General features: G+C 48.8%; 2 protein-coding genes across 4 annotated transcripts in view; both read right to left on the bottom strand.

Annotated features, from left to right (window-relative positions):
• CRISPLD2 (cysteine rich secretory protein LCCL domain containing 2) overlaps nt 1–14,764 on the bottom strand; it is a 31,247-nt gene extending 16,483 nt beyond the window's left edge. Inside the window, exons 1-6 of one of the 3 annotated variants that reach the window (XM_058846142.1) lie at nt 14,298–14,764; nt 10,075–10,386; nt 4,653–4,771; nt 2,462–2,594; nt 2,245–2,360; nt 821–921 (exon numbers count right to left, since the gene is read on the bottom strand). In XM_058846142.1, the coding sequence (XP_058702125.1) occupies nt 821–921; nt 2,245–2,360; nt 2,462–2,594; nt 4,653–4,771; nt 10,075–10,317 (712 nt within the window). In that variant the 5' untranslated portion in view covers nt 10,318–10,386; nt 14,298–14,764. Of the gene's footprint in view, nt 1–820; nt 922–2,244; nt 2,361–2,461; nt 2,595–4,652; nt 4,772–10,074; nt 10,387–10,535; nt 10,705–13,544; nt 13,561–14,297 lie in introns of those variants that run through there. The other 2 variants (XM_058846144.1, XM_058846143.1) reach the window with 2 other exon arrangements.
• Nucleotides 14,765–20,112: 5,348 nt separating this feature from the next.
• Nucleotides 20,113–22,123, bottom strand: part of USP10 (ubiquitin specific peptidase 10) — a 46,457-nt gene continuing 44,446 nt past the window's right edge. The window contains exon 14 of the mRNA XM_058845875.1: nt 20,113–21,233. Coding sequence (XP_058701858.1) covers nt 21,046–21,233 — 188 coding nt within the window. The 3' untranslated portion in view covers nt 20,113–21,045. The remainder of the gene's footprint in view (nt 21,234–22,123) is intronic.

The following is a 22,123-nucleotide window of genomic DNA, read 5'->3' as shown; positions in this document are numbered from 1 at the left end:
CTTCCTTCTCCCTGCTGCAGCCCACCTGCACCCTGGGTGCCTCCTTCAAACCCCACCAGATCAAAAATGAGAAATGCATGGTGGCAGCAAAATCAGCCTCTGCTTTGGGCAAGTCTCCAGGGAATCTCCCTGTTTTCAAAGAGCCCAGTTCCCTGGGAAGTAAAACACTTGGGAGGAGAGAAATGAGCCCAGGAGATCCTGGGTGCTGGGGGTGGCACTGCTGCACTGGAGGGCTCACCCTAATAATATGGTTCACTCTATTGACCTCTCTTCCAAAAGTACTCCACAGGTCTGGAATTTCCCCCTTCAGGATCCCCTCCTCTCCTCCAAGGGACACAAATCTCTATATCCATTTTGCATCCCTGAAAACCAAGGTGGGGAGGGATGCAAAGGCTCCATCCATGTCCCCTGAAGGAGCAGGACAGGCAGCCAAGCTCTGCCCACCCATGGTGCCTCTGCTGAGCACTGGAGAACGTTCCCTTCCCCAAAAAATCCCACCAGGATGGAATCATTCCTGCCCACAGCCTGCCAGCACTCAAACCCCCTGCAGCTCCCCTACCAAACCCATGGAAGTTCAGAGCTGCTTCTCCCCACCCAAGCTCTCTGTTTTCACCAGGAAAACGTGCCGAACCCCAGCTCCAGATTTCCAGCAGCTCAGGGATTCTGGCTTTCAGTGGCTGGTGATCTCCCACATTGGAATATTGAGGATGGCCAATTAAAAAGGGGCACGAAGCTGTGGCTGGTTCTAATGAGGAACTTCCACATGCTTGCTCCAGCCTTGCCCCCCACCCCAGAGGTGCCCCAAGCCCCCAGCAGGTACCTTTGTAGCAGAGATTGTTCTGGCAGCTCCCCCCGTAGCTCGGCGGGCACTCGGAGCAGGGACGGCCAGTCTTGTACGGAGCTTCTCCGATCCAGTTGCCCCTGGGAGCACAGGAGAAACCAGCACCCATCAGACACCCAAATACCCTTCCAAGCCTCCAAAACCAGAAACATCATCCTGGCCTAGAGCAAAAAAAAAATAAAGACTAAACTGGCAGCCTTGTAGGAAAGATGTCCCTCCTTGTTTCATCTGCAAAATGACATTTTTTAGGGGTTTATTAAATCGTGTGCCATATCAATTTTATATTACATTCCAACATAAACACCAGGGTCTTATGTAAACAGAAGTAAATCAGTGGATTACTGAACTTTTCTGAAGAAACTCCCCAGAAACAACAGCCCATTTAGGCATTCTGTCCTGCAAGTTTTAGGGGATGAGGAGGTTGAAGGAGCCGGAGTTAAGCTCTGTCCATAAACTCCTGGGTTATGCTCTTTCAGCTGTCTCCACCTATAAGGCTACATGAGGACAATGTGCAGCGATGCCAGAGAGAAAAGATTAAGCAGAAACTGCAGAAATAGAGCATTTTTCCATCCAGGAGCTCTGAATGGATGACGTGTGAATGGCCCAGCCTGCTCTGGGGGCTCTGTGGGAGATGCTGTTATCCCTCAGGAGGAGCAGGTTGTTAAATCCCACCAAACCACCTGCAAAATGTGCTCACCTGACATGGGGAGAGGGGCTTAGAGAACCCACCCTGAGAGCTCTGCCTGGGACATGACAGCTGCAGCCCCACACTTTTTTTCCTTTGCATTACTGTGCACTATGATCCCATGGAGTCGGATGCTCCCAAGTCACTCTGTTTGCAGAGAGAGATTTCCCTACTTTGTTTTGTTTTGAAGTTTTAAATTGCCAAGGGCTTGGAGTGGGAATGTTTCTCCTATTAGCCATTAAACCAGAAAATATTAACTGCCATTGCCAGGTAGTAAACTTCTCCTGGATGTAGTAGGCAAGAAATATGATTTTCATTTTGAAATTTAATCAGGCCGTAGAGCTAGTGAAATCTTGACTGCTGCAGTTATTTCAGGGTTTTTTTGGCATTAACCACCACCCCCATCCCTTCCCACCCTCTGACAGCAGAGAGCAAGCCTTGCTCAGCAGCACACGCCAGCTCCATCCCGGCCATCTCCTGCTCCTCCTTTCCCTTCCCGTGGCAGGAACTTCAAAGCTCCAGCCTGGCCCCAGCCTCTCATTCAGTTTTCCAGGCAGCTCTCAGTAGTTTTCAGCCCTGTGCTGCTGTCTAAAGAAAAAAAAATTAAAGCCACAAGCACCAGTCTAGACTGCCTGAAATCTCTTCCCCAGCTCCTGAGCTAGTTAAGCAAGCTGCCAGTTTTGGGAGAGCTGGAGAGAGCCCAGCTGCTCTGCCTTACTTGGGGGAGTAGTTGCAGACCAGGTAGACAGCGTTCTCCCAGATCTCTCCCCACACATTCATCTGCTTGCAGACATTCACAGCACAGCCAATCCTGTTGGTGGTGGCCCAGACTATCTGTGAGGGAAATGCAGTTATTGAAAAGAAGCAAATTACCCCGATCTAGAGGTGGGGGGGATGTGGGGAGTGTGGGTGCAGACCCCCCTGGAGTCCTTTACCTGGGTGTAATGGGTGCACATGGCACCTGTGCACCTGTCTGGGCACCAAGGGTTGCACTCGTGAGGATATGGGAATGTGTAATCCTTCACTTCATCATACCAGGACTGCACGTGGAACGCTGGAGATCGATACCTGAGGGGGAAGAAGCAGCTGGAATCAGCCAGAAGTTTTCAAATTTAAAAAAAAAAAGTAAATAAATAATTATTTTATATTTTTAAAATGTTAAAGATGAAGGGTTAGATGGGATATTGGGAAGGAATTGTTCCCTGTGAAGGTGCTGAGGCCCTGGCACAGGTGCCCAGAGAAGCTGTGGCTGTCCCTGGATCCCTGGAAGTGTCCAAGGCCAGGCTGGACAGGGCTTGGAGCATCCTGGGACAGTGGAAGATATCCCTGCCCATGGCAGAGCAGCTGGAACTGGAAGATCTTTGAGGTCCCTTCCAACCCAAACTGTTGTGTGTTTCTATGTTTTTTTCCCTAGATTCACAGCCTGACCTGGCTCTGTATTATTTATAGGTTTGACATGATCCTCAAGTGCTGCTGACCTGAAATGCCCTCTCACTTTTCCCCTCAACTACAAAATAACTTCTAGTTCGGCGGAAAGTTGTGTTTTGAAAGTAAACAGAAGTTAGGCTTTGCCAAACATCTTAAACCAAAAGCCATCATGTACCTATTTTACCACGGGGCAATTTGCTAAATCTGGAAGTTAACTTGCAGCCAATACTTCAGGAGCTTTGAAAGTGAGTGGGTTTTTCCTCTCTCATCCCCACCAGGGGTTGGTGTGGAGTTGGTGCACTGCACTCCTATCCTACCTTTTTTGGCAGCAATTTTCCCCTGCACTGAGCCCCCCTGTACCCCATGTGTAATATCTGCCTCGGATACCACGGTCTGGGGCAGTGCTGATGCTGTTTGTGCTGTTTGGGGAGCAAAAGTGGTGTCAGAACCACCTGTAGAAACTCACACACATTTTACACACTGCGTACACAGTGAGCAAACAGAGTGATCTGCAAACTGTCCCAAACCCACTGCTTTCAACAGCTCACACCAAGCAAGCTGCCAGCAATCCAAATGATATCATTACCAACTGGAGCTTATCCTTTCAGCCAACTCTTCATTAAAAATCATTCATTAGGAGTATTTTAAAAACATCCATCTCATGATGTCATGAAGCGAATACTTTCCGAATCCTATTTTACAGGAGAGGAAATGGAGGCAATCAAGTCATGGCCCGTTCCTGAAAAAGCTGAGATAAATCTGATTTTTCTTTCCTCTCAGGGACCAAGATTGGATCTTCCTCCATCAGGAGCCCATGGCCATCCTCAGCACTTGTAGGACAGCCAAGAACAGCACGATCTTTTGACTTTGTTTCCAATGAATTAACCGCTCTAGTTTCCAAACATTAAAATAGGCCAAATTTTTACATCAGGCTAATTTCACACCAGCAAATTTCCTTTGCTTTCCACCAAGTTCTACCTGATTTACAACAAAGATAACTGAATTCCCACCCAGGAAATGGGGGGAAAATGCTCAGGGCTCCTGAGCAAGTACAAAATATTTGCAGTTTAACCTATAACAAGCTTAAAAAGAGCGGCTTAACAATAAACAAATTTCACCTTGAAATGGAGAGTAAAATCCCTTTTGAAGCCTTCATGTCAGCTTTCCTAACTGGGTTAATGACTCTAGTTTAACAACTTGTCCCAGGAATTGAAAAAAAACCCTGCAAAGTGTTTTCAGTAAAGGAAAATCACGAGCCAGATAAATATTTATGGAAAACACAGCAAGAGATAATTAAATTCTGAACTGAATCCAGACACAAATTCTGAGCTGAATCCAGACATTGCTCCTGAGAAATTTCAGCCTTCAGCTGCATGGTGCCAGAACCCCCCCTGAAACAGGAGCAAAGGTTCAGACTTCTGTACCTGTTCTCCCCAAGAAGCAGTGACTTTAAGTGTGTTACAGAGGTGCTACCCCAAGATCCAGATGGATGGAGGAGCCCAAATCAGTGCTGGTTTCCTGGCAAGTCTCAGTGGAAGGTGGCTGCAGGCATTACCACGATAACCATCCCACTGAAGCCATCACAATTAATGACCCCCAGCTTTTCTCCCATCTCCCCAGTGCTCTACCAAGCATCAGAGCAAATCTCCCCAGCTGTGATTCCATAAATCACCCTTTGCAATCAATCCCAGGTCTTACCTGCCCCAGTGAACCGCCAGGTTCTGCCCAATTGACCTGATGAGGTCGCTGGGCCCGTGGTCCCAGATGCACTGCTGAGCCCAGGCGTGTGCTGAGCGTTCCAGCTCCTCATCCCAGCTCTGCAGGGTGTGGGCAGAGAAGAGAACGGGTCAGATTTTCATCTCAAACTCGCTAGATCCAGAGATTCATCCAACAGCAGTTAGTGGAGAAAGACTGAGGTAGGGATCACCCCCTGCCATGTCCAGCCTGTCCTGGTGAAGCCACCGCATTTCAGTGCTAAAATCACATTTCTTAACGTGTTGCCCCGCTGTGGAAGTCCAAGGCACTAAAGGGTTGATGATCTTCCCCAGATGATGCCATGATTCTGAGGAAATGCTTCGCTCAGGTCATCAGAAAACACACAAACCCACGTGAGAAGACCTCAAGAACACATCCAGACCATCCCACCCTAAACCACAAGATATTCTTGGCAGTTGTTTTTCTAATCTGCTTTAAAAAATTAAAAATTAAAATCCCATGATCTCCAACATGACACATATTTCTGAATCCTGCAAGAGTTCTGACATCCACTCAGTGCTTTGGTGGATTTCAGCATGATTTTTCACCCATTGTCCCTACATATATCAGATATCCTGCTGGGATATCTCCAGGCTTTGCCACCAAGGGGAACTCCAGCACTGGAGGGCTGTTGGAGTGGAGAGCTCCACCACCTCCACCACCACACAGCTGGAGATCTTTGATCCAGCCTCTTAGTCAAGGAGTGTGGGTCTGAGTCTCTCAGCCTCAGCTCCCCTTCTCCTTCCAGAATAAATGAGAGCCCACCAGTGGATCCAGTCAAATACGTTGGAGGTGGCAAAATCCCAGCGTTTTTGAGCTTTTTCCACTCTCACTGAAACAGGCATCACGTTAGAAGTGACAAATCCCGATTCTGTTCCCAGTGAGGGCAGGATGCTGGGGTGAGATCACTCCTCATCGAATATCACATGGTTGTGAGCCAAAGGAGAGCTCCAACATGACACAAAGGCAAACAGGAAAGCAGCTCTGCTGGCTCTGCTGCCCAGGAGAGCATTTGTTCTAAAGGCCAGACTTGCTGGGCCCGGCAGCCAGTGCCCTGAATTCATGGTGTAATTACTGACAGCTGCTCTATTCAGAACAGCCCTTAGAGGATAATTCATTGGGATTAACATATTACCACACATTCCTACAAATAAAACCAAAGAGAAGAGAGGTCTTATAATGTGTATCCAGCCTATCCATGTGCCAGCACGAGACTGTCCTCTTTGGACATTCACCATCACAACCAGCTGCTCTTTCCAAGTCCCATCTTCTCCAGAAGAAAAGCAGCTTCTGATCTCAAACATTTCAAAGGACCTGTCAGAGCCTGGAGGGCTGCAGGGCATCCAGGCTCTCAAGCACATTTAAAAACCATCAAGTGCTTATTCTGAGCTTATCTGGACACAATCTCAGGCAGTTACAGCTGGGATGGGGAAGGACTGTGCATCCCTGGATAAGACAACAGGAAAACACAGTGTTTCCTGGGACTTGGTGTGTCTCCACTATCTCAGTGAGGCAAACATGACCTCACCTCACTGAGCTCACAGCCCAGGCCCAGAACAGCTTATCATGGAGCACTCTCAGCAACCCAGATCCCAGCAGCATCCCAGAGCTGCCCCAAGCTCGCCAGCTCAGCTTTGGACTGAGCAGTGACCAAGCAAATTCACATCAGTCTGCAAAACCCCATGTGGACACAGCTCTGACACAGGAACAAAACCAATTTTCCTTCTCAGCCCTCCAGCTCCTTGAAAGTGGGACCAGACCCACCACACATCCCCAACCCTCTGCCCAGGCAGCCTCTTGCAGCCGTGCCAAGACACAGCTTTTTGTGGTTTCCCACTTTGAGGGCTCGGTGGTGACCGGCCACAGCTGCCCTCCCATCCAGCACAAAAGCCACAGAAACTCTCCCAAGATGTTCTGCACTCCGAGCTCCTCAGACTTTCTACCCAGCTTTATTCCCTGCAGCCCCGGAGGCAGAGATGTTCCAAATCTCCTAATTTAATGCAGAGACATCCTGAGCAACCGGCAATTAAATGGGAATTAATGCGAGCGTACGCATTACATCTCCCTTTGGTGCCTGCGGATAAAATAAATGAACTCGGACAAAAGACACTAAACAGGTAATTGGGAAGGAGCTCCATCTCTGCACGGCTTTTTGCTGCATGAGGAGAGAAGCTCGATTCTGCAGGCATCAGATTACAAAGCCACCCCATCTAAATTAGAGCAGTTATTTGCCTCTTGCTTCTCAGACACGAATGCGGTCAGGAGGCTGGAATTATTTCAGAGCAATAAACATAGGGGGGGGGGAAAAAGAGATTTCAGACTTTCCCAGCTATACTTGCAAGAATTCCTTATGCCAGTATTCAAAGCAGTATCTAGGAAGATGCCTGAAGCCAGAGGGGCAACGAGTCTGTGCTCAGCTTCCCTCAGAAGCAGAGGTTGAAAAACTTTTGGGTTGTGTGTGATTCCAAGTGATTTAACATGTGGACTCTCGTTTTTTGCTCCTGCAAATTTCTAAAGGTCTTTCAAAGCAGGGTGAACAGTGTATATGTAAAATATATGCATGGCATACACCCATCATACCACAACTTGCAGGTCCAGATTTAATAATGCATCCCACAAGGAGTCTGCTCACTCAGCCTGACGGGTCTGCAAACCCAAAGCCAGACACCTGAATTGCAGTGATCAGGTTACTCACTCACTTTCCTGCCCAGCTCAGACTTTCTGCAATACTGGCAGCTTCCTTCTAAAAGTGGCATCAAGCTCCAGGACTGACATGTCCTGGCAGAGGTCTGGAGATGCTTTTTGCTGCCCTCACAGAAACACAAACCCATCCTGACAGGGAAAGCCACCACTCTACAGTTGAGAGGAAGGATGCATACCTTAATACATGAAAACAATTTTCCTTCCAGCAATCTGCACTGAGAACAATTCTGCTTTATCCAGCTGTCTCTGAGGCCGCCACAAGAGGAAAGATTTCTGCCTTTCATCACTGCTGAAAGCATCTGACTAAGCCATCTTAAAAGGTCACCGTGCCTTAGGATCTATTATGTCCTTTTTCCTCTGAGTCCGTTATGTCCTTTTTACTCTGTTAACAAGGAGTTTGTTTTGGCCTTGGCACTCATCCACCTCTGGTAAACAGTCCAAGTGCACTCTGGAAGTGTCGATCATGGAGCTGGTAGAGGGGTTAAGGTAATTTTGAACTGGCCCAACTTTGTCAGGAAGTTGTGCCCTGGTAACTCAATTTCCATTAGCACCGAGTATCTGTGCCAGTTTTCAGTTAATCACACAGACTCAGCAGCTAAACTGTTTCTTGCTTCATTTTTCAGTCCACTTTGCCTTTATCCCATATGTATATAACAATTATTTTGACTCTCAGATAAGTCATAGGACTCACTGTGCTCTTGCTTTCTTATTAACAGTGTTCAACAAGTCCCTCCAGTAGCAGTTAAATATGTCCTTTTCCTGGAATATATTAGGTCCCATTTCCCTTTTAGACCACTTAAATATATCAGATATGGAGCTGGGAGAAAGGATTTTCAGAAGGGAGTGTTTGGAGGTTGATGGGCAAGAACAAGCTCTACCTACTCATTCACAAATTATCCCAGCACATCTCCAGTGACGCTCCACTCCGGCACCAAAGGGAAAGAGGAAAGTTTATCTGTGGTTCTAAAGACAGACCATCCACTTAAACGAGTCCAAATGAGAGATGTCCTCTGCAGGACAAAGGATTAAAGAGAAATCCCGTTCAGCATGTACATGGCATTTCCAAGTCATACTGGGTAAACACCAGCACATGAAAGGCTGATTATGGCCCTTCCAAGCAGCACCATCTCATACTCAGCTCCTTTCTTCAGAGCACATAAGGCCCTTTCATTTGCCCTCAATCACCCATAAAAACCACTAGAAAAGCTCCCTGAGCAAAGGCAAACACAGAAGTGCAACCGCGCCGCGAGCGCAAACAGCGGCCGGGCCGTGGACACTGGGCAGCGGCTGCTCTGCCGGCCCCAGGGCCAACCAAAACACTTGGGCTTGCTCATGCTTTGTGTTTACCCTCTGGAAATCAATCAAGTTGCCTCTTCTGGCAGTGCTTCCCCGCAGGATAACGTGAGAGTGGCTGAGAAAGGGATACAATCCCCGGTTCTTAGAAAGGCACAGGATCGCTGGCAGCAGCGGGACTAAAACCCAGCTGGAGTGCAGGGACCGAGGGACAGCTGTCCTTCCTCACCACCCCCTGCCCTCCCTTCTCTTTCCCTTCTCCCTGCAGTCACAAAAGGCAGGATTTTCCATTTGCAGCCCTCACTTCAGCACAGCTGGCAAACAATTTTATATTACATTTAAGTGTACTTTTCTTTTACCCTTTTAAACACGGTCTTAACAAATCATCCATCATTTGATCCGTCAGCAGGAGCACACGGTTGAAGTCAGACTAGCTTTGGTCAGAATTATATTTGCACACTGGGAAAAGGCACACAAAAAGTAATTATTTGCCTACATCATTTTGTGGCCCTGTAATATTTTGATGGCATGGCAAAAATAGCTCAAAGTAGGGTCTCTGGCATCAGGTGAAAAAAGAAAAACATCATGTGAATTGTTGATGGCAAAGGCATATTTCACATTCCTCCAACTTTTAAATTCTCCCTCTGAAGTGGGAGAATACACTGACCAAACTTTTATTTTGGTTTCCTGAACTACAAAACCCAACAGCACTGACCCATCCACCCAGGAACTTCCAAAGCCTTTCCAGCAATTTCCAGTGATCAAAATTCTTTGCAGACAGAGCCACGTTCCTCAGGCCCCGTTTCCCTGTGGTCCTGTGCAGATTCCCAGAAGCATGGTGGAGGTTTGGCTCACATTGCCAAGCTCAGGTGATCAGTGTGTGACTGAGGACAGGTGTCACCTCCAGCATTGGGTTGGCAACCCAAAAACCGCCAGAAGGTGCCCTGAGCAGGCTGTGGTGTCCCCACAACAGCCTGAAAGCTTTCACAGGGAGAGCAGGGGTTAAACACTGGGGAAAATTTGCTGCTTTTATGACTTGAAGGTAATGGAAGAACCTGCTGAGGCAGGCTGGGGAATTGCCATCACCGGAGATGCATCCAGGGCTGGGCCAGATGCTCCTTTATGAATAATGGAACCAGTCAGAAACTATGCAGAGGATGGATTCGATGACCCATCAGTTTCCAACCAAAACAGGCCACTCATCTAAAGCATTCTTCACTCTGGGATGAAAGGCTTCAGGAAACCTCTTGAGGAAAACTTACTTCAGAGGAAATTCGTTACACCTCTCGCACCACAAGGAAAATTAAAATACAGTTAGGGGAAAAAAAAAATACTGGTAATAAAGTGATGTACCAGGCTCTGGACTCACCATGTATTCCATGTTAGAGGCCACTGGATACACCTGACCTCTCAATTTATTGTGGAGCATCAGTATCTCCTGTCTGTCTGAGAATAAAATGGCTCTCTTGGACCTGGAGTGAGCTTCCCCATCCTGATATTTACTCAGGATGCTCTCCAGGTAACTCGAGTTGGGCAAGATAAAGCACTCAGCTGTCTTTGTCAGCAGCAGCACACATCCGAGAGGGATGATCCAAGGCAGGGCAGGATTCATGCTGCCAGCAGAAGCAGAGATGAAGGTGATGCTGGGTTTTCCCAGGGACTCCCGTGGCTCAGTGCAGGTCTGGAATTTGAGGAGAAACAGGCAGTCAAAACAGGAGCTCTCGGTGTAGCAACAAAGTCACACAGCCCAGATTTGAGCTGGAAAAAAGAGCTCCTTAAAATTAAAAATTAATTTTAAGCACTTAAAAAGTGCTTAAAATTACTGCTCACCCCAAAGACAGGAAGACCCAAACAGCACCGCAAGAGGTGGGGATTCAGCTTCTGGCACCTGGGAATTCCACTGGTGCTGATTTGGGAGTGAACACCTCCCAGGCATGCAGGAGGACACCTCCTGCACCCCTGGCATCCCTGGTGGAGCTGCCACCCTGCAATGCCCAGCAGCTCCGAGCAGCCCCAGCTCCATCACAGGCAGAGGGACATTTGGAGCTATCCCTCCCAAAGAGCAGCTGGTAAAGCCGAGAGCGCTTTTATTTTATGAATAAAAGGGAAAGTAAAATCGGATGAGGAGGTCAGGCAGCAGCAAGAGGCGCTGTGAGGCTCTGTGCAAGCTGTTTTTGGGCAATGTCAGCGCGGGGCCGAGCAGCCCCATCCCCCGGCACTGACGCACCGCGGCTCTCGCTGACGCTTCCCGGCTGCGGGAGCCGAGCCAGGGATGTGAGTGATGGAGAGACAGGAGCAGCCGCCCTCCCCCGGCCACACGAGGTGTTCCCGGCAGCGGCTCGGCCTTTGGGCAGCTTTAATCCCCGTCCCTTGCTCCACAGTTCTCCTGCTCCACCTGCCATTCCCGAGCGCTCCCACCCTCCGTGCTCCAGCTCATCCATCCAGCGATCCTTGAGCGTCCTGGCGGGTTTGATTTGGATCGGGAGCGATTCGTAGGAGGAGGGATGTGCTGCTGCTGCTGCAGGGCTGTGCAGCTCATCCAGCGGGATCCAGGAGCCCCTGGAGCAGCATCAACCCATCCGGGGCAAGAAGCGTCTGCAGACAACGCAAGCACAGGATCTCCCTCCTCAGGGAACTTTTGGAGGAAAGCTTCCCCCATCCCTCTCTCCAACACGAGGTGGGGATCTGGTTTTGGCAGCGCTGCTGAAAGGCACGCTGAAAGCATTCCTCTGCAGCGGCAGGAAACAAACCTCAGATTAGCGGGAATTATTCGAGAAGATCCATCCAGTGACACGGGATTTGGACACTCTGAGACCAGATGAGTTGGAAGCCAACCAGAACAGGGAAGAGCCATCTAACTCCCAGCTGGAAAAGCTTGAGCACAAAGCCCCAGACCCGTGTTCCCCCAGCCCTCTACAGCAGCATCAGGGACCCCAAAATAACTCTGAGAACACTGAGAACCCCCGAAAGCTTGTGGGCTGACCGCACAAAAGACACAGAGTCCCTGTTTGAGTCTCTCTTGGACTGAACGTTGAGGCAGATGAAAACCAGCTGCCCTCAGCCTCTCTCCAGGCAGCGCATTAAGCCTTTGCCTGGGTACAACAATGCAGTGCAATAATTTGCTCCATTTCGGTAACAGCTTCTCATCACTTCCTGCTCCGCAGCTCAAGGAGAACACACACGCCTTGTCCCCAGCCTCGGGCACACCTGGGAGACAGGACGTTCGGTGGCACGGGCACAAACACTCCTTTAACCTCATCCTCCTTTAACCTCATCCTCTTCTCAGCCCTGCTTGCGGCGCTCGCTTCCCCCAGGCAGGAGCCCGACTTTCTAACCCGGCTGCAGAGGGGTAGGGGAGGCAAAAGGAGCAGTTGCTTTTGTAGACTGTCTGACCCAAATTCAGGGAACAATTCCTACTTTGAGGCACTTCCCTGAGAGTTTAAAAATAGCTGCGCTGCCGCTGCCATCGACAATGTGGCCATTTAGCCGCGGCAGCTCTCCCTGCAGCAGCAGCCGGCTCTCAGAGGCGGCCGCTGCACCCCTCGCTTGGCCGGCTGCCCTTTGCTAAACAGGAGCCCAAATCCACCACCCATCTAAGGCAAACACTGAACTTTCAGAAAGGGCAGATTGAAAAAATCAGCTGTAGCATCTGAGAGCCAGAGGAGCTGCCCCGCTCACGGCTCTGCGGCGAAGCCAGCGCGTCTGGCTCGGAGAACCGGCCAAAACCTCACAACAGATGGTGCATTATTCCTCGGGATGTGCTTCCCCGGGTCCCACTTGCCAGCAAAAGGATACCAGCACCTCTTTAAAATTAGGTCACTTTGGCTTTATCTTCTATTTCGCTCGTGGTGTGCAAGTCCCTTCCTCTGCTTCAGCGCTGAGCATCCCAAGGGAGGATAAAGGGATCAGAGAGGGACAGGGAGCAGAGAGTTCTCTGGCCAGGTTGATTGAAAGCAGCTCAAAGATGCTCACGTTTCAGAAAGCTCTCACGGATTTCAGATGCCCATCCATCTGCCCCTCAATAGCCTCATGCCCAGGTGCAAAGAAACACCCAGATGTGTGCTCCAGCTCCAGATGTGTGCTGTCCTGGGGCCCTGCAGGGCTGGGGTGATGTCCTGGGGCTGCAGCAGCAGCTCCTCGTGCAGGGAGGCTGAAATCACATTGCCTTTGAGCTGGGGTTTGACATTATTCACTGAACATTATCAGCTGACAGTCAGCTGAGGAAACCTCTGCTGCTGATTTCAAGGGTTCAAGAGGAGCACAAACTCCCTTTAAACACATCAGGCCCTTGACACTGGTGCCAGGTGAACATCTGGGAGCCATCAGGAATGACTGAGTCAGCAGAAAAGGACTCCTGAATGTGCTGTAAAGCCTCCCCAGAGTGGGGAGAAGTGGGGAGGCCTTCTTCTGGGGTCTGAGGGAGTTAAAGTGCAGCACTGGACTTTGGGAAAGATTATTTTTAGAAAGCTATTTCCCCAGCTAATGGATGGTGTCTGCTTTGCACGGAAAGCAGGAGAGCTGGTCACATCTGAAGCCTGGCAGAGACGCTGCTAAAGCCACATGCAGGCTGATCCTGCATTCATGTCCCCATGTCACCTTGTTCCTGAGGGACACTGAGCCTCGCCTCCCTGGTGGAGCACACGGGTGGGTGCCTGCTCCTGGGTTATTATGGGTGACATTTGCAGCTAAAGCATCCCAGGGCCCGTGGAGTTACCAGCTGACAAGGAAGGAAAATGCTAAGTTAGCTCAGGATGTCAGGAGAGCATTTAAAACAACAGAACAGAGGGGAGTTTGAGCCTGGGATCAGCTTCTAAACTGAGCCTGGGATCAGCTTCTAACCTGAGTTAGCCTGGGATCTAGGCTGAGCCAGCCTGAGATGAGCTTTTAGCCTGGCTTAGCCTGGGATCAACTTTAACCTGTGCAAAGAAATCCAGGGATAAAGCCACAATATAATGCACTAAACATCAGGTCATCTCTTTCCCTGCAAGCTTTGCAGAATTGTGTTTGCTTCCAACGACAAGCAGGATGACAAGTTCCTAGACACAGGACAACAGTGGCACATCACACTGAATACACCACAGGCTCAGCATCTTCAAGGCCATGGGCCAAAACACCTGGATCTACCATTTCAGTCCAGTCCCACAGAGCCCAGGTGGGTGAGTTTCTGCATAAAACCACACAGAAAACCCACTGGTAACAGACACCACGTGTGGTGACACTGAAATTCCTTTCCTACAGGACCTGAGAGCAGAGCTGCACAAACACAGGCAGCCTGGAGCACACAAATGTGCCCACAGGTATCAGCTCCTGGGCACTGCAACAGCATCCCTTGGATATTTTCTATTTGCACAGAAATCCACTCCTGTACTTGCAAACTCCTCCCCATTCATTCCAGATTAATGCCTGTTAATCTTGCACTAAATTCTGCAGAGCACAGATGAGGGAAGCTCAGACAGTACTGTGTTATTTTAGACCATCCAGGTAACTTTTTGGAGAAGTTACTAAAACTGTGCCTTCTTAAAGAGTTATTTCTTGCACTCACACCACCCCCAAAACCACATTTCAGAAGCCAGGACCAAACTTTACACTTACTTTGCTGAGTACTTCCAAGTCTCCAGGCAGCTGCAGCTCCTCCAAGCCTGCTTGTGGAAAATAAATCAATGTATCTGAAATATTTAAACGAGGAGAGGAGTGGGGAAGGATGGAATAAGCCTCAGGAGGTGCGAGATGTGCAAGGTCTCGGCTCAGCAACTCGGACCAACTGCAGCCTCCCAGAGCTCCCCAGTGGTATTTATGCTCTCCAGGCAGAGGGGAGAACCCTGGATCATCCCCTGTGACAACGGGCGTGGAGCAATAAGGAAAAGAAGAGGGAGGGGAAAAGGGGCTGGAAAAAAGCCAGGAGGAGAGGGGTGTTGGCTGGGACCGCAGCAGCTCAAGGGCAGTCACTGGGGCTCAGAGGGGCAGGACCATCCTCCCCAAGGCGGGAGGGAGGAGGAGGAGGAGGAAGGAGGAGGAGGGCAGCCCCTGATCCTATAAAAGTGTTCTCTGCGCTGCCCCCAGCTGTCGGCTCTGGGACTCGCATCCAGGGATTCCCGGGGCACGGGGAATCCTCCCCGCCGAGTGGGGACCGCGACGCCCCGGTGAGGGGCTCCGGTGACACGGGACGGGAATTCCAAAGAGGAATTTTCTCTGTAAGGGACTAAAGCCAGCTGTCTCCTCCCGGCTGCCGGCTCAGCCACTCCTGCTCCTCACAGGGAATTGATTTCCCAGCTCCAGCCCAGTAAACCCCATGGCATCCCTTTTTTTAGCAGAGCTGGACTTTTGCTGGGAGATTAATGGCACTCTGGAGTCTGCTGCCAAAGCTGACATTCCCCAAGCTCCGAGCGGGAGCTGCAGGATCAGGGAGCGCAAAAATCGGCTGAAACACGCGGGCAGGACTCACCTCCCTGCCGGTGTCCCAACAGCTCCAGCTTTGGCATCCAGCCCCGTGCTTTTACTCACTGTGAAAGGAAACGATTGAGCAAAAGACAAGCTAAAAGTTCCTTCCTTTTTCTTGAAGTAAACAAACAGGGAAAACCCAAACCACAATCCGTAAGCAACAACGCGAGTGTGTCACGGCACCTCTGTGCTGCTGCAGGCATCAGCATCCACGGGATTCCCGTGGGATCCCCATCCTGCCTGTCCCCAGGGATGTCCCCCTGAGGAGGGACACCAGCCACACCCAGCTCCTGGGAGCTGGCACAGCCAAGAAAAGCAGCTGTGATTTTTCCAAATCCACTCCCTGTCCTCTGCCCAAAGTTCTTGGGGGGGGGGGGGGAAGTCCTTCCATTCTTCTAACCAGTCAATATTTATTTCTTCAGGCGAAACACCAACCACTTTTATTTACTGTTTACTAGGAGGGAGTTTACAAGATATTCCCAGAGGTTTGTTTAAACCCAGCAGTGCTCAGAAAGCAGAAGGACATTTATCAAACTCGTTCAGCAGAGCAGGAGCAGAGGAGCAAATATTGGCAGCTGGGAGAGCAGCACTGCTGCGAGCAAAGAAAAGAACCCTCTGGAGTCAGCACCAAGGCTGATTCCATCTCTGACACCATTTTCCTGAGAACTTCTAAAGAAGAAACAGATTGTCATTACTGGGGTTTTATCTTCCAGCCCATTTCAAGCTGAGATGGGCGGCCAGTCCTCACTAGTCCCAGAGCCACACCAGCCCCTCTGGCTGCTCAGCCCACACTTTCCCAGCTGTATTTACAAAGAGTTTCTATTTACCTCCAAACAAACTCTGTATGGGAACCAACAACACCTGGTCCAGCAGTTGGACCTGGCACTTCTGCCCTGCCAGGAGCCATTCAGTGCAGTTTGGGCAGTTTGCTCCCAAAAAAAGCTCACTTTTGACACCAACACAGGCAATTCAAGGACCACCCAGAACTGGGCTGACAGAAGGTTCTGCACTGCTTTACTGTAAAATCACTGTATCTTCTTTTTTTTTTTTTTCCTTGCTCTTATGATTCCCTCTGGATCTGTGAGTTTGCTGTAGGCTTATTTAATTAGCTGAAAAATACTGCAGCCCCCCAGTTCTTAATTTCCCCAAAACACAGTGAATTTCACCCCAACACAGTGAACCCTCGTGCCCCCACACAGGCTGCCACCCCGACACCACGCAGCTCCCCAGCCCTGACTCACAGCCTTCAGAAGGTGCTGCTCACTCCAATTACCATAAAGCTGAATTAACTCATTTTAAATCTCGCATACCAACGTACAAATAATTTCCAGACCTCAGAGGAATTTGGTATTTTGTAATCTCCACAAATATCCCTATGGGAAATGAATCCCTGTAGGATGGTTTGGGCTGTCTGATTGCTCCATCAACCTGGCTGCTTTACAAAGATTTGATTTTTTAATCTTTTTTTTTTTAATATACACCAGGATGGTTTCACTGTACAAGACATACAGAGGGCCTGGTTGTGCTCAGGGATGAGCACAGCCTGGAACAAGAATTTTTACCCACCTCATTTTGTCTTGAGTCAGCAGCTTGGGGTCATATGTTCCACCAAAGCCAAAACAATCAGAAGTTAATTTTAATCATTCCTCGTTATTACTGCCTTGATTATAACGTCTCCATTTCATATGTGGTAAAAGCCACATAAAGCAGGCTGCATATATAAGTATATATTAGCAGAGAGGCCTTTCATGGACTAGCCAATGAATGGGAAGAGAAACAGATTTCCCCATGCCCTCCTAATTGACCAGGCAGACAGCGAGTCCTGATCTGCACTGGAGTTAATGTGCCTTTATTTCCCGGTGACACACAGGCAGGGCAGGGGGAGGAACGGGAGAGAGGCACAGAGCTGCAGGGGATTCCCTGCTTTGATTCCTGCTCTGGAGCAGAGGGAGCACAAGGGGATGAACAGGGGGAAGAGAATCCAGGGGCAGCAGGGAACATGCAGGAACTTGTCTGTGATCACAAACTGTGAGAGCCCTGAGCTGCTCCTGACAGGACAGTCACATTCAGGTTTGGGGGAAATCATCCCTCTCCTGCCTGGGCTGTGTCTTTACCTGAGGGAGCCAAGGAATCCCTGCCACATCCAGCAGAGATGTCCCTCTCGACCACGATGCACTCCAGCAGATGAATTAACAGCGCAGGGATCCAAATCCCAGGAGGGAAAGCCAAGCACTGATGGATTTATTCCCAAACACAATTACTACTTTGCACTGTGAGCCCCTATTTGTTCTTTCTTGCTGCTCTCATGTTTTGGGGTAGCCTGGACTGACCACCCAGGCTCATCTACAGCTTCTCCAGCTTCTCATACCAAAGAACATTTCCCCAAATGCTTCATCAACTGATGATGAGCAAGAAAACAACTCCCCATAAACCTGTCCTGTTTCACCGGTGACCAGGAAAAAGCTGCTGTAAAACAGTGAAATAAGAACACAAGCTGCAGCAGTTTCAGAAAATTTAGGGGCACCACTGACTGCACTAAGTACAAGTCAAATGTGAACTGAAATCTACACAGTCCCTCTCTATGAAGGTGCTGAGGCACAGGGTGTCCAGAGAAGCAGTGGCTGCCCCATCCCTGGAGGACTTTAAGGCCAGGTTGGACAGGGCTTGGAGCAGACTGGCCTAGTGGAAGGTGTCCCTGCCTGTGGCAGGGGGTGGGATGAGTTTTAACGTTCTCTCCAACCCAAATCAGTCTGGGATTCCATGAAAACCTCTCACCTTGTTGCCACAGCTCCCCACATTCCCTGGTCACATCTGCAGACTGCAACTGGACTCCTAACCCAGCACCCATCTTTGGGGATTTCACCCCAGACCAGAAGGTGAATTGCTATCACCAGCTTTGCAGCCACCACATCTGGCTATTTACCAATATAAATTATTTCCAAAAAATCCTTTGGGTCATTAGGACAGCTCGAAATAAACCCCCAGTTGCACAAATCTCCAACATGTTGGGAGCATCCCCTGCACATGCAAGGCTCACTCTTCATTCCTAGTGAAAAGCAGCAGATTTAGAGCACATTTACAAAGATAAACTCTCTGCTGACAGCTCAGGATCCATCCTGGCAGCAGCCTTGGAGCTGGACCCCCCGCACCTGGCCCAGCCCAGCACTGCCCTCTGCTGCAGCCCAGCCCCGAGGGACATCATCTCCAGAGGATATTGTGGAAAACAGCAGTTTCCTCCTTAAAACACCTTCCCCCAGCCCCAAACACCTCGTGGCTTTAATAATCCTCCTCCCCCAGCCCATCCAGCCCTTCCCCTGCACATCTGGCTCACGGCACAAGGTTTTCCCCACAGCCCCTTGGATCTGCACATCCAGTTTCTCATTTCAAAAACTTCAGGTCTTAATGTGTATTAAAAAAAACCACCCCCATTTCTCAAAATCTGGTTTAAACTTCAGTAAACCACTGGATTTACGGTGTATCATCGTGGGTGTTGGGGTTTTTCTTTTACATAATCACACCCAGAGCAAGCCCCTTGTTTTGCAACAATGAGAGGTGTTAACACAGAAAATAAAAATTGTGGCTGTGTGTCCACATCACTGTTGCCACATCCTTTTATTTCCCTTTTAATACACTGCAGAAGGACTTCAGTGACAAATACATTTGTAATATCCTCAGTAAAAAATGCAAAAATTCACTTTTAAGTGATACTGAGACAATTCCAAGTCATACTGAGAGAATTTCGACACTTGATTTTCAGACAATGCTCATTGTGATTTCTTGAAATAATAACATATGTAACCTCGGTTAGGTAATATATTAATTATTGATTACCTGAAGTTTTCCCAGGACTATTCAGGTTAACCTGCACTATCAGAAATGCACTTTTTCACAATGCACTGGAGATAGAGTTAAATAAATACCCAACACAGGCACAGGACTAATTAAAAACAGGATTTCTGCTGTACAGAAAACCACTTCAGCCAGGTTTCAGAAACAGGATGTGAATAATAAACAGCAGAGAACAGTAAGTTCAAAACCTGGTTTCTTTCTGTTTTGGAACAAGCTCTCAATCCCCAAGATTTCAAGTTCTCACCAGTGGAGCTCTGGGGCAATTCCCAGCACGGGGATGCCCTGGGAGCACCAATCCTTCAGCAGCCCCAGCTCCAGGAACTGAGGTTTTCCCTGCAAACAGCCAAAATCCAGGTGAGTTTTGCACAGAAAATTGTTTTGTAATTGGTGGAATGTCACCAAAATCACGTGCAGTCACCATCTGTAAATCAGAAAATACTAATAAAACATGAGCAGCAAAAATGTAATAATACATTTGGACACCCAAAACAATTCCAGAGCATCATTAAACTTCCTCAGTAGAGCAGAAGCATCCCAAAGAGCCACAGGGTTGGGATGCTCCTTCCTACAGCCGGAGCTCTGGGCACAAACTCCGTGTGGCACAACATGAGAGAGCAGAAGAGTCAGGACAAGCCAGGGAGCTTCCACCATCCCATGATGAGACAAGGACATAACACCACTATCATCAAAGAATTAAATAATATATAGATTTTTAGAGAAAGGAACAGGAAGCTGATCAAGGAAGTATTTTTAGCAAAAGTTCTGGAGGGCAATGTCAGCTGGCTGAAGAAGAGACAAACAAAACCTCATCTGCTTCAGAAACAACAGTGCAGGGTTTGCAGGAGGACACAGAGGGAATTCCACCCCTTCTGGCTGCTCAGTGCTCAGCTCTGGGGCTGCCACATCCCCTTCCCTCCCCACTCCAAGCTCAGGTCCACCTGAATGCAAAACAGGAACATCTCTGAAGTTTCACAAAGCTGTAAAAGCAAAGGAAAATCCTCTCCACTTCATTGGGGGAAGGCTCCCTACACCTTGAGCAGTGCTACACAGAAACCGCTGGAGCTTCCAAGGGCAGGATTCACACTCGAGGAAAAACAAAACCAACACAAACACACACACCTTAAACCAACTTTGTGACTTTTATTGATGGGCGACAACTTTATACTTCTAGGTATCACTAAACTGTGTACAATTAGGAACTCAACATTGTAGGAGAGCAGACAGCAAAATTAAACAAAGCAGACTTAAAGAAATATCAATCTTAATTATTTTGCCCATTTTCTTAATTTCATGTACACAGAAGCATAAATGCAGTTTGAAATTTCTCAATAGCAATAAAGTTACAATCACCCATCTATATAGACTAACATCTTAACTCCAAATATTTGATCTGCAATGTGTACTTAAGCAGTTTCTCATCGCACAATTATTAAAATGTGTCTTCCTATCAGGAACCAGCAACTCTGCAGTTTGTACATGTTTTGAAGCACAAAGGACCATTTCCATCTCATACACATCGGCTCATATTTTACCACTTATCAAAAAACTATTGGGGAAGCAGAGAGAGCTTTTTATTATTTTTTTTTTTTAAATTTTTTTTCTTTTTTTTACTGAAGTAAAGATAAAACATTTTCACAGAAATCTACAAGTTCTGTTGCTGGTGCAGGGTTTTCTTCTACTACGCAATTAGAAAGTGGGAATTAAATGCAAATCCCCTTTTTATTATCTTAGGATTCAGCATTAACTCGGATGAACTTTATTTCTTTTTAATATTTTTTTTTGTGATTCACGAGGCTTCCAACCGAGCGACTTCATTCTGCAAAGTCAAAAGTCAACACAAACTATGTTGTGCACAAACGGCAGCTTCCTTTATCTCTTTATCCCATAGTTGCAAGGGGACAAAAAAAAAAAAAAAGAAAAAAAGGAAAGAATGAGTAAAAAGGGGGGAAAAAAACCAGAAAAAAAAAAAAAAAAAAAAAAAGAGAAAGATTCACTCAAGAAGAGCATTTACAGAAGGAAAAGTTAGTGATCTTGGCGTTCTATGGGGCAGGGGTCACAGCAGGTCCACCTGGCGGTAGTAGAGCAGGTAGGCTGTGCGCTCCAGCGCCGCCTTGACCACCTGGGAGTGGTGGATGACCCTGACGGCCTGGTCATCGATGCGCAGCCACCCGTTCAGCCCGATCTGGAACACGTCCGTCGTGTAGTGCCCGCCCGTCGCGCTGTTGCCGTGGTGGTACACAACTGTGGGGACACGGAGGGGTGGGGGTGGCACAGCGGGGGTTAAATGGTACCCAGAGATCCCCCCAACAGGGTTTAGGGCTTCTCCAGGTTTGGGGTGTGCAGGTCAGAGAAGGGCAGCTAAAGCTCGGCTCGTTCCGTGCCCTGGCCTTGGGCAGCCCCAGCTCTGGGCCAAAGGAGCAGGGGGAAGTGGGACAGACAGGATCATGGAATGGTTTGGGACTGGAAGGGATCTTAAAGCTCATCCCATCCCACTCCCTGCCATGGGACACCTGCCACTGTCCCAGGCAGCTCCAAGTCCCATCCAACCTGGCTTTGAACACTTCAGGGATCCAGGGGCAGCCACAGCTGCTCTGGGAACCTGTGCCAGGGCCTGCCCACCCTCCCAGGGAACAAAGTATCCATGTGTCCTAGGAGACAAATCTTCATCCCAAATATTCCCCTGGTGGTAATTCTGGTGGTGACTGGGACTGGTTTGCCCATGGGGAAATGGAAAATGTGATTTTCCAGCTGCCTGCAGTCAATGCCCATGTCAATCCCCACGGGGTGCCATCCAGAGGCTTGGGTGGGATGAACATCTCGGCTTTGTATGCCTCAAATAATATTTGGAAGAAGTGAAGGAAACTGGGACAGTGCCCTGGGATTAGGCTGTAAAACCAAGGAGTTGCTTTAGGTCCCTGTGTCCCAGCCCATCCTTACAGCAGGCAGCTCTCCTCCCTCACAGGGAAGGATTTCTCCCAACATCCCACCTAACCCTGCCCTGTGGCACTGCACAGTCATTCCCCTTGCCCTGGCACTCTCAGCCCTTGTCCAAATCCATGTTTCTCCAGCACACCAAACCTCCCAATTCTAAACAAACCCCACTAAACACAAGAACTCCACACCCACAAGCA

This window comes from Poecile atricapillus, chromosome 10 (genome assembly GCF_030490865.1).
Source record: "Poecile atricapillus isolate bPoeAtr1 chromosome 10, bPoeAtr1.hap1, whole genome shotgun sequence".
Lineage (NCBI taxonomy): Eukaryota > Metazoa > Chordata > Aves > Passeriformes > Paridae > Poecile > Poecile atricapillus.
Note: the sequence above shows the minus strand (reverse complement) of the source record. Positions and strands in the feature narration are given on the sequence as shown.